Here is a 12,399-nt window from a genome sequence, read left to right as displayed (position 1 = left end):
TCATAAACTTTGGCAACTTTGGAGAGAGAATTCGGACACTCAGGATAAACTACTGCTGCTCCTATTTTTGTCACATATGGTCAGCAAGAGCACAGGAAGTGTAGTGCAGAGTGAGATACATGAAAGGATACCTGGGAACCTGATTTCAGGGATACCTGAAAGCCCTCTGGTTAGCAAAAGCCAGGGAAGATAGCCTGATCGGATACAGGATTTGATGCAGTAGGTCACTCTCACTGCAGCTGCTTCTGACAAAAATATTCCCATCATCAGTGTTTCCTGCCAGTGGAAGGATGTGCAGATTGAAACTTAAAATCTTTATACAGCATTGAGCACACTAGCCTATTAGAGGAATTATTTGCTGTGTCATGCATCTGGATGGGATGTGACCTATGTATGACAGGCAGGCTTAAGATATTTGGGATTCAAATCACTAAGACACAATGTTTTACTAGCAGCCTGATTATTCAAACAATATATATGGATATTTGAGGAATGGTATTATGCATTGGAGCTTTCTTGACTGAGCTTTTTAAGTGACTTCATAGTTATTTTTTTTAAAGTTAATTTAGGACTTTAAAGGAATTTATTTTTAAGCCTGTTTGTTTTTTCATTGTCCTTCTTCGTTATGAATTGATAAAACAGAGTGGAGGCATTTTCCTGTAGTTTAAACAAAAAAAAAAGTTGCTTTGGAAGTATGATAGCCTAGTTGTGTTGCAGATAACTTCTAAGTTATTCTCTTTTCAGAATATCATAAAAGTTCAGTTTAACAGTTACATAATATAACATCAAGGTAAAATATATATATATTGGGGTTGAGTCCCCATAATAGAAGTTCAGAATGCTAAAGAGATGAGTGTGTTGGAGACTTCCCTGTAGCAATAACTTTCCCTAAACTGCACAGGGATGGTAAGGATTTGAAACTTATGTGAGTATCACTTTTTCTACTTTCTTATCAAATGGATAGCTAAGCCCTTTTCTTAACGTGGTAGGTGGCAGTGCCGATCAGTTGAGGCCTTATGGCTCCAGACTAATGGACCTAACCAGTTCCTCCTCTCCTCTTGGAAGCGAGAACAGTAACAAGAATAACAATTCACCAAGGACCTCTGGGATAGATGGGGCTTATGGAAACAAAAGGGGGAAAAGTAAGTTCAATTGGATAAGCAGAGATCTGAAAAGGGGAGAGATGAATATGGCAAGAAAGTACAAATGCCTATCCAAAATCTCTATTGAAGTGATATTTACTGAAGTCAGATGGAGGCAGATGTTGTGTAGAGAAGACTTAGATCATCACCTTGAGTCCTTGTAAGCTATCATCGTGATTTCTCCCAAATACTACTTTAGCAAAGAGTGAATTTATATAAATATGGTCAGACCTGTGCATTTCTTGAAAAAGGAATTGGGATTCTGTACTTGGCTCATAGTGGGAAAAGTACTTTGTTTTTGCAAAAAGCAAATCATAAACATGATTGTAAATTAAAAAAAAAATCCTTGGTTTTATGGTGACATATGAAGCTAATGGTATGTTCTTTCAGACAAAAATGGTATGTTCTTTCAGACAAAAATGGCAGCATTAATTCCATGTCCTCAGCAAGTAAATTGGGATAGATCAGTTGAAGTAATCTTGACACTTATGTGTAGACTGAAAGCAAAAAGTGAAAACTGCAGTTACTTGTGGATGTTGTTTAATGATCTTTAGCTGGCAAGAACATTCAGCATAACTTTTTTTAATACTAAAATGAAAGCTGAATTTGCTGAATTTGCATCTATGACATGGTTTGCAGATTTTATCTCAGTCTGGCAGTGTCAATGCTACCTCCAAATTATGGTATTATTCTGGTAATATATGCTATTTGGAATGTAATTAGTTAGCCAAGTACCACAAAGCAAGCTTGAAAATCTGGCCCTCTCTCAGCCAAGATACGTAATAAGCAGTCAGCCCAGACATCTGGGCTTCATGTTGTATCTGATGTTCATCTCTAAAGTGTAGCTTTGCAGAACAGAAAAACTGTGTGAGAGGGTCTCTCAGATTACTTTAACCAGTAATCTTGTCCAGGGCATCTCTTTCATTCCAATTTTGGAGACAGTGTTTATGTACAGGCAGTTTTTTGAGAAGTGAGATTTCATAATGCAGGAATACAAGTATGGTGATGCATTTGAAAATAATTTGGGGGAGGAGGGCAGAGAAGAAGGAAGGTGAGCAGTTGATTTCTAAATGAGTAGTGCATGTTCCCACACTCTTAAACCTCTTATTAAGAGACAGAATACCCAGTGTCACCCAGTTCTGCTATGTATCTTTATCTTTTGCAGTGCTGTCCTGGTTTTGGCTGGGACAGAGTTAATTCTCTTCTTAGTAGCTGGTACAGTGCTGTGTTTTGGATTTAGTGTGAGAATATTGTTGATAACACACTGATGTTTTAGTTGTTGCTAAGTAGTGCTTATCCTAAGTCAAGGATTTTTCAGTTTCCCATGCTCTGCCAGCAAGCAGGTGTGCAAGAAGCTGGGAGGGACTAGCCAAAGGGGTATTCCGTACCACAGAATGTCATGCTCAGTATATAAACTGGGGGGAGTTGGCCAGGAGGGGCGGATCGCGGCTCGGGCATCGGTCAGTGGGTGGTGAGCAATTGCATTGTGCATCATTTGTCTTTTCTTGGGTTTTATTTCTTTTTTTTTCCTTTTTTTTGTTATATTGCTTTTCATTACTATTATTATTGTATTTTTATTCTTATTATTGTTAGTATTCTATTTTATTTTACTTTAGTTATTAAACTGTTCTTATCTCAACCCGCAAGTTTTACTTCACACCCCCCCCCCCCCCCCCCCTTCCTCCTCCCCATCCCACTGGGAGTGGGGACAGGGGAGCGGCTGCATGGTGCTTAGTTGCCGGCTGGGGTTAAACCACAGCAAGTGCTGCTTCTGTGTAAATGTAATCGTAGTTTTGATTTACTATGGTAGCAGTATTGCCAGCTGCCTGGCAATAACTGAGCAGGCCTTGCGGAGAGTCTGATTAACGTGACGTTCCCTTTGCAGGCTATACTTTGGCTCCTAGCGGCACGGTGGATAACTTTTCAGATTCTGGTCACAGCGAAATTTCTTCCAGATCTAGTATTGTCAGCAATTCCTCTTTTGACTCTATGCCAGTCTCCCTGCATGATGAGAGGAGACAGAGGCATTCTGTCAGCATCGTGGAGACAAATCTTGGTGTGGGAAGGATTGATAGAAGAATCATGATTGAACCAGATCAATACAGCTTAGGGTAGGAATTTTATTTGTGCTTACTTGCGTTATACTTTCATATAGTGTGTATGTGGCATGTCTATGTGTATTTGTTCATGTAACTTTCCCTGTATCTCTCTCAAATACTTTTTCTCCCCTGCTTTTAAAAACTGCTATTTCAATGCTGCGTTTTGCAATAATGCTCCATTTTCTGACAAGAAAAGGTTTTGCACTCCTGAGTGTGTGATGAGGTCTGCAGCAGTAAGACTTTACCTCAGTAGACCTTATGATCTGAGCATTTAGTAGTGCTGCAGATTATCCTCTTTATGGCAGACTAGTATCCTAGCCTGTTTTCTAGATGAGGAATTAACTGAATTAGATGAGAAATTATTCATACAATTATTCAGTGATCAAGCTGAGAACAGAAATAGCTGGTAATTTTCCAGTCTGTTTCATAGAAAAGTGCATATTTATCTAAGTCAAAAATATTTCACCCCAAATATTTCCTCTAGTCAACAATAATTGGAAGCTAAAATTCACATTAGGCTGCTGGTTTTCTATGTAATTAACTTCTGTAATGGTGGGGAAGCTAGTGCTGTGAGGAGTTCTCTAAATCTCTAGCAGTGAGTGTTGGTCTGAAAATAATTGGAGCTCTGGCTCCTATTTGGTCTCCGCTTACTTTTCTGAGCTGTTATTTGCAGGCTATACTTTGGCTCCTAGCGGCACGGTGGATAACTTTTCAGATTCTGGTCACAGCGAAATTTCTTCCAGATCTAGTATTGTCAGCAATTCCTCTTTTGACTCTATGCCAGTCTCCCTGCATGATGAGAGGAGACAGAGGCATTCTGTCAGCATCGTGGAGACAAATCTTGGTGTGAGAAGGATTGATAGAAGAATCATGATTGAACCAGATCAATACAGCTTCTGAGGCTTCAGTCCTCTGAATGGTTTCAGGGTTTTTAATCCTGCAGGGTCTGTGGATAGCAGGCGTGTTCCAAAAATGGTGTACTTCAGCTTTTGGAATCTCAGGCTGTGCAAACTCTTTAATCAGATGTCTTAAATATTTGGAAGAGCAGGGTTCCAGTCTGCATAGCAAGCTGCACTGGAAGGACAAATGCCAGGAGCCTGGATAGCTGCTAAACAAAAAGAGATACTTTTGTCAGTTTTCTCTGCTGCTATGTAAGTGATAGTGCCAGGCTAACTTAATCGCTGAAAGGCTACAGAGAACATACTTGCTCTACGAAGTAGCACGTGTTTCCAAAATTAAGGTTAAAATACATTTCCATTTGCAAGAAATGTTGAAAAGGTGGCTTTCAGAGTTTCCTAAGCAGAAAAAACAATCTGAAAAGCTGAAACCTAAACCTGAATATCAGCCACCTCCTGCTAAAACTCTGTTTCTAACTTTTGATCCTTTGCTTCGCATGGCTGGAAAAGCAGGAGGAACCTTATCTGTCAGTCTGTTCCCCTTTATATATGTCAGTGCGGTTTGCCTGTCTTAAAGGGCTGCTGCAAAGTTAAGATTTTACCTTTTGAAATGACTCCACTGAAGTGTTGAGTTTTGTCAGGATATCTATCCAGTAACTTTTTTATTTGTTTTATTGAGAATGAGCTTGAAAGGACAGTGTTCTATTCTCAAAATTGAATTAGTCATTAATGCAAATAATACTTAATATAAATTGCATCAAAACCTTCAATCATAGAATCATAGAATGGTTTGGGTTGGAAGGGACCTTTTACAGGTCATCTGGTCCAACCCCCCAATATGTTTGCTTTTCTCTTGATTGTTGAATTCTTCATGTGTCTTGTAAATGATCTCCAATTCCAACGCTGGATTTATTTTTTTTTTTTTTTCCCCCCTCATCAATGTGCATCTAGCTCGTATGCACCACTGTCAGAGACCAGAGGCCTGTATGCTGGAGCGACTGTGCTTTCTTCTCCTAGTACAGAGGAACTGTCACAGGATCAGGGGGACAGAGCTTCGCTCGATGCAGCTGACAGTGGCCGTGGTAGCTGGACTTCCTGTTCGAGTGGTTCTCATGACAACATACAAACAATACAGCACCAGAGAAGCTGGGAGACTCTGCCTTTCGGACATGCTCATTTCGATAGTTCAGGCGATGGGGCAGGACTCTGGGCCTCGGGCAGTCATATGGACCAGCTGATGTTCCCCGATCATGGCACAAAGTATGGCAGGCAAAGTCAAGGTAGGGAGGGCCTTGATCAAGCACAGTCCAGAGCAAGCTGGGCATCCTCAACAGGATACTGGGGAGAGGACTCGGAAGGTGATACAGGTACCATAAAGCGGAGGGGTGGGAAGGATGTTTCGATTGAAGCTGAAACCAGTAGCATAACATCTGTACCAGCAGAGGAGTCAAAGCCAGCTCCCATGCCCACTCATATAGCAGTAGCATCAAGTAGTACAAAGGGGCTTATTGGTAAGTTAAGTTTTGTTTACCATGGAGTATTTTAATTCATTTGTTTATGGTTCTTCGTATTGTTCTAAAACTGCATTTCTTTTGTCTAGTTTGAATTCTTTATTTTTAAAGCAAAACTGAACGTTTTGCAGTCTCTCTCAAATTTTCCCCTTTAACTGTGCATTTATTGCTAGGGAAAATATCACTTATTGTTGATTCTTAGTTCTGGCAGCACCTTTGTAGGCCAATAGAGCCTGCCATACATCAAAAAACTAGCTCAACTGCTGGACAGTGTTTTGAGAGGTTGATGTATTTAGATGTCTGTTCTGAAATGTGAATTTTTCTCTTCACAGTAAGGCTCCACATTCTATATTTAGAAATCTTAATGAATGTGGCCTGATTTTTTTTAGAAGTGTTTTACTTTATATATCTGTATGACTTTTCTGATAGTTGTGAATATCCCTTACCTCTGAAAATGGGATCACTTTGTGCTTAAATACCAACTGAGATGTTTCCTTGGACTGCTGAAACTGAAGAGGTTCCTAAGAAGTTAGAGCTGAAATATATTTATAATCATTCAACAAAGGAAAGATCAGATAATATATAAATTAATATGAAGGTGTCTTTGGCAGAGCTTAACATTTTTCTCATACTGTTCCTTCTACGTATTCCAGTCCTTGTGCCATCCAAGACCTCTGCATTTTTGCCTCTTTCCTTCCTTTCATTCCCCTTCACTTTGCTTTTCTTCAGGTTAATATGAAGAACTAGCTAAAAGCCATTTTGCACTGACACAGCTGAAAAAGTCTGCCAGATTGAGGTCATGCTGAGACCACTGTGATAAACTGCTTTTCCATTTTCTGCCCAAGTATATTGCTTAGCAATGGCCCATTGCCTCAAAGCTTGTGTGCAGATCTGAATCCCTGAACTATGAAGAGGAGGAAGCTGTTCAGTTTGGGACTGCAGGTTCAGATTCATGCCACTCTCTAATATTACTTTTTGATACCCTTGGTTTCCACCAGAATGTGGAACAAGCATGCTTCCAAACTTGCCTCTCAAGGCAGTGCTTGCCACTACATTTTTAGAGACGTGAGAGAATGTGAAAGAGACCTGAAAATTCAAACCGCACACTTCCATGCACTTCAGTACTATTAACTAATTATCCTGCAAATGTAACTCTGAATATCGTTGTCCAACAGAAGCTACTATTTTTACATGGTTCTTTTGCACTGAATAGACACTGATCTCTTGCAGTATTTCAACAGAATTTTTCTGCAGAATTTCGTCTGCATCGAAGTTACTTTTCAGAAATCTTTGAATAAAATTTCTCAGAAACTTCTTTGTGCTGCTTTGCTCAGTTAAAACAATTTGTCCAAGAAAAATACTTAGATTCTATTGGAAACTATTTGGTTTTTTATAATGCCAAGACTTTTAGTCTATAAAAACTCACATCCAAGTAGCACCAGTCCATTTTAAGCTTGTACTGCCCTTTCAGTCAATTCCATGCTGCCTAATGCAGGGTGATGTTGTCATCACCACTTGTGCAAAAATATACAATACAGCGTATGACAAGCTGTGGAGAGTAAATTGTCTGTGTCAGTGGTTTTTCCTGCTGTGTTTGCCTTTGTACTGTAAGTTAAGTGTTCGTGTGTTAAAGGGCTAGACCCATAAAAAGCGTTCAGTATCAAAGTCCCAGCTGACTTCAAGTACATAACTCCAAAATAGAGAGTCATGCCTATCTGCTGTGTGTCCCTGCAGATGCTTAAAATTCCTAATTGCTGTTTCCTCCCTCGAAGTTCTCTGCAAGAGAGAACTTCTAACTATGCCCAGAGTTAAGCCTTGTTCAGGTAAACAGTTACGCGTCAATGAGATCCACAAACTAGGTGGTGGTCTTTCCATATCCTATATAAAATCATACTCAATCATTCTTCTTACGGGGGCATACTTTCAAGTTTTAATTTTGCAGAGAATGCAACTGTAAGAGCAGCAGGCAGTAGTGCATACAGAAAGTATGAAGATGAAGCCCTCTCATCTTCCTTACCTTTTGGAACTGTAGCTTATGTCTCATTAAGTAGTAAGATTTTGTAAGAAGAAATAATGTATCAGGTGCTTTTCAACCCCCCCACCCCCCCAGATGCTAAAAACAAAAGAGATGAGCTCTTAGGTACAAAGCCCATCTTCAGGATTAAAATAGTCATGCGTTTGGGGAGATGCCAACATTCCTGATGTTTGCCACTTCTGTGGACTCTTGAGTCTTCCATGTTACTTCGATCAGTGTACATTTTATTCTATACATTTGATGGAACAGCTTCAGTTGCTAAGTTTGAACAAATTCCCCATGTAATTTGGTGAATTCTATTAGATCAATGCTTCACTACTGGAAGAATAGCTATATCCTGTGTACGTTGTATGTTCTATACTTTCTTGCATGGTTTATTTTTCAAGACCTCACTGTCTACCGTATGGTAGTTAATTTTTGTCCTTTAGATTTTCTCCTCCTGGACTGTTGAGTTGGCTGATGTTTATTTAACTGTCACTGTTTATTTTCCTTTGAGCGGTTTTCCTCTTACTATCTCTTATACTAATCTGCTGTTTTTCCTGCAGCACGAAAAGAGGGTCGATATCGGGAACCACCTCCAACTCCTCCTGGTTATGTAGGAATACCTATTGCTGAGTTTGCAGAAGGTGGTTCCCATCCAACCAGAAAGCCTCCAGATTACAACATAGCACTTCAGAGGTCTAGAATGGTGGCACGGACCTGTGAGACTCATGGGACATCAACTCCACAGCAGCAGTCGCATGGCCATTCAACTAGCAGGCCTGTGAACAAACCCCAGTGGCATAAACCAAATGAGTCAGATCCACGTCTTGCTCACTATCAGTCTCAAGGGTTTTCCACAGAGGAAGATGGTAAATTTCTAATTGTTGGATTTTGAGTGTGCTGCATGCAAAAATGGTCAATGCTTTCACAGACACAAAGCAAATTATGCAAATGTGTTCTGCCATAGAAATTCTTGCCATAATTTAAGCTCTCTTCCGTCTTTCAAAACTTGCTATTTGTTAACTTTTGGAAGGGGAGGAATTCAGTTCATCCTAAATATAATATAAAATTTGGAATGTAGGTCCACCTGAATCTTGGAGAACCAAGCAGTTGGCTTAGGCAACTTCTCTGGTGGTGCCTGTGTTCACCAGGTACAGCCCTGCCTGCCCTGAAATTTTCCAGCGTACCTAATGTTTGGCACTAACCATATATTTTAATGGTCAAAAAAGTATCCTGTTCTATAGAATACCTGCCCATCTGCCCCACAGAGCATCGTTGGTCAGGTTTATTTGGATAGTCACTCACATTCTACCTGCAACTCTTATACTGTGGACACCGTGTCTTCCACACGAACTGCTTCACGTAACAAGCCCACTACTCTTTTGCTACCTCACTTGCCCAAGTGTGTCTGCATCTTTATGATTTAGCTCAACTGTAATGATAGAAAGACTATGTAGACATAGTCTTTCTGTTTTTCTACGGAGTGCAAGCATAGCTGGATTGCACCTTTAGGGATAGGTGCTCAAAATTTAGGCAGAGCAGTGCCCAAACTTGAATGCTTTGTTTTGCATAATGATAGAAAGGCTAATGTTCTCCTTCCCTCCCTAACTGCTTAGTTACTAAGGTTTTATGTGCAGGATGAACTCTGCAGTTGAACGTGATGGAAAAACATGAAGCCTACCTTAACTGAATTGCCTCAAACTTTGAGAATTACCACAACAGAGGATTGTAATTGTTTCTACCAACGATGACTAAAGCTGTACTCAATTTTTATGCAATCTTAATTTAAATAAATCACAGATATATTCGGGGAAAAATGTAAGATGGCTTTATGAAACTGTTGGATATCTAGGAGTAGCTGTTGTGTTCCTCAGGCTGAGGAACTGCACCTAGCTCAGTTATAGCAATTGTCTTTTTTTCTTCGAGAACAAAATTACAAAGGAATACTTCTCATGAGACCTGAAATGTACAGCTATTTAGATTGTTTTAAAATATATACCTAACACAACGAAATGGAAAACACATGAGCACAGTACAGGTTGTTTCATTCAGTAGCAGTCTTGTTCTATATGAACTAAATTCTATTTTCCCCTATCCTATTGTGTTTGCAGAAGATGAACAAGTCTCTGCTGTCTAAGACTTGGGCTTTTCTGGATCCAGAGTGAGCCACCTTAAAGGAGAGCACAAGAAGACGTCCCTAGAATAGGAGCCTTGGAACTATAGTTAAAGGATGGTGGACCTATTTGCCTCCTTCCCTGCCTTAAAGCAGCATGGGGCTTCTTCCTCCGCCCCTCCCCCTTCTGTCCCCTCTCCCCTTGCATGTGAAATACTGTGAAGAAATCGCCCTGGCACTTTTCAAACTGTGTTGCTTGAAATGCACAGTGCAGCAATCTCCAAGCTACCACTGTCGCTGTCTGCCACATCACACAGTATCATTCCAAATTCCAAGATCATCACATCAGGATGATTAACTCTGGCTGCACTTCCCAATGCCTGGAAGGGTTTTTTTTAAATCTTCCTTTTAGATTTTAACCACAATCCTAGCACTTAGTCTCATTGGGATAATGAGATAAGCTAGTTGTCAAATTACATTTGGCCTTTAACCTACAAAGAGAAAAATGCATTGAAATCCTTCAAGGAGGCAGTGCTTATTTGCTTGTTTACAATGCCTTTGTTACGATTTTGTATGTTTGTGTTTTGGAGATCAAATACTGCATCTGCATAGTAATTACAGTGTTATTTCATACCTGTAAGCAGGGTTGCCAGCCTGAGCTCCTGGAAAGAATATTGCTGTCACGTGGCTGAGCAGGGCCGAAGGGAAGGCAGAGGTTACGGGATGCAGCCTTTCCTTGACCGTCTGGCTTCACTCTTAATGTGCCCCACCCTGGAATCTTCAAAAGTTTGTAAATTTTAGAGTTAATGGCATCCTCAGCCGTTAATGGCATCCTCAGCGGGGTCTAGTGTAAATGCAGAAACACGTGCTTGCAACTGGCGGGTGATGGAAGAGGACACTGTGTGTCTCATACCTGTGCCTTGCGGAATACAGGATGGCATACTAAAAAAGAAAGTGTCCCATTCTAATGAGACAGATGGCAACCCCACCTTTAAGTTATATATTATTTTTATTTTTTTTTTTTTACTATATAGTAGTTATATTAAAAGAAAAATTAACTGGATAACATTGCAGTGAAGGCAAGTTGGGATGTCACAGCTTGTGTCAGCTGTTAACACTGATCTAATAACCTCCATCTATTGACTTTGGCATTAGGGGATAAACGAGCCTTTAAGTAATGAAAAATAACGTGTTTAGATTTGCCAGCCTTTGCAATGCAGAAATAGTCACAACTGTTAATGGCTTCATGGAACACTGCATGTGTAGAGAAGGCCAATGTGTAGCAACCACCTGCTCACAGCTGCTATTAACCCTATAATGACTGAAATGACCCTCCCCTCTATTTTTGTGTTGTTTTTGCACAGACTCCGGAGAAGTGAAGGCTGCCAATCCGAGTAGTACTCAAATGTGAGGAACTGCTGGTCTTGGATTTTTTTTTTTTTTCCATTGAACTCAGCTGATCATATTGATCAGTAGATAAACGTAAATAGCTTCAACTTTTAAAGATCAAATTGCAGTGTTTTTTCACTGTATCAAACAAATGTCAGTGCTTTATTTAATTCTCTCTCCTGTAATCATAGCTTTTGTCTATTTGCTTATATATCACATTGTCAATTATGCATTTGTAATTTTACATGTAATGTGCATTATTTGCCAGTTTTATTCTCAAGGCTATGGACCTCATGTGCATATAGAAATACAAAATCCTAGCTCTATCACAAGTTGCACAAATGTTATATAAGCATTAAGTAATTGTAGACCATAGGACTGCTAATCTCAGTTCGCTCTGTGATGTCAAGTGCAGAATGTACAATTAACTGGTGATTTCCTCATACTTTTGATACTACTTGTACCTGTATGTCTTTTAGAAAGACATTGGTGGAGTCTGTATCCCTTTTGTATTTTTAATACAATAATTGTACATATTGGTTATATTTTTGTTGAAAATGGTAGAAATGTACTATGTTTATGCTTCTACATCCAGTTTGTATGAAGCTGGAAAATAAATAAATATAACATTAATGAAGTCCATATTGATTCTTATGCATTTTACATGTTCCACATACTTGAACAAATTTATGAAAAAATTTTACTTCTCTGTGTATTAATATTAAAGGGACATTGCCAAGTGATGTGGGCAAACCATTGGTGTGGAGTTTTTCTTAATATACAGTTGTGCTGCTGATAATTTTTGAAAAGGTTGGTGTGTGTACTGCTGAATGAGAATGACTGAGATGTTGTGTGTCCCCAGCAGAAACATCTGAGATGCCAAAAAAGGAGTATAGGTATGGTCTTAGGTATATATAGAATATAAACAGTTGTAAAGGAAAGATTGTGTTGATTTTATATTCTGAATGGTGTAAAAGTAAGGAATACGTGTTTTAACCTTTGGGTAGGGAGGAGTATAGAAAGTGATCCATTTGAGTTTTTACCGAAGAAGGTATTTCAAGCAATGAAGATTACCCAATAGCATCTCCAGTAATAAAAGTTGATGTTAATTCAATGTCAAATTGTAGAATTTTTTTTTTTTTCAGAGGTGAGATTCATTATTTTCAGTAGTATGCAGAAGACTGGGTTAAAATGTCACTGCTAAAGCCATTATCAGCTGTATCCCATTTAGC

At 39.4% G+C, this 12,399-nt stretch overlaps 1 protein-coding gene across 5 annotated transcripts in view; it reads left to right on the top strand.

Moving 5' to 3' along the window:
- The window catches only part of RAPGEF2 (Rap guanine nucleotide exchange factor 2), a 193,267-nt gene extending 181,356 nt beyond the window's left edge, over window positions 1-11,911 (top strand). For 2 of the 5 annotated variants that reach the window (XM_050895284.1, XM_050895287.1), the window contains 5 exons: window positions 990-1,064; window positions 3,028-3,253; window positions 5,089-5,648; window positions 8,229-8,534; window positions 9,777-11,911. In XM_050895284.1, coding sequence (XP_050751241.1) covers window positions 990-1,064; window positions 3,028-3,253; window positions 5,089-5,648; window positions 8,229-8,534; window positions 9,777-9,802 — 1,193 coding nt within the window. In that variant the 3' untranslated portion in view covers window positions 9,803-11,911. Of the gene's footprint in view, window positions 1-989; window positions 1,111-3,025; window positions 3,254-5,088; window positions 5,649-8,228; window positions 8,535-9,776 lie in introns of all 5 variants that reach the window. The other 3 variants (XM_050895285.1, XM_050895288.1, XM_050895286.1) reach the window with 2 other exon arrangements.
- The last annotated feature ends 488 nt before the right edge of the window (window positions 11,912-12,399 follow it).

Source organism: Gymnogyps californianus, chromosome 4 (assembly GCF_018139145.2).
Source record: "Gymnogyps californianus isolate 813 chromosome 4, ASM1813914v2, whole genome shotgun sequence".
In the NCBI taxonomy this organism is placed as follows: domain Eukaryota; kingdom Metazoa; phylum Chordata; class Aves; order Accipitriformes; family Cathartidae; genus Gymnogyps; species Gymnogyps californianus.
Note: the sequence above shows the minus strand (reverse complement) of the source record. Positions and strands in the feature narration are given on the sequence as shown.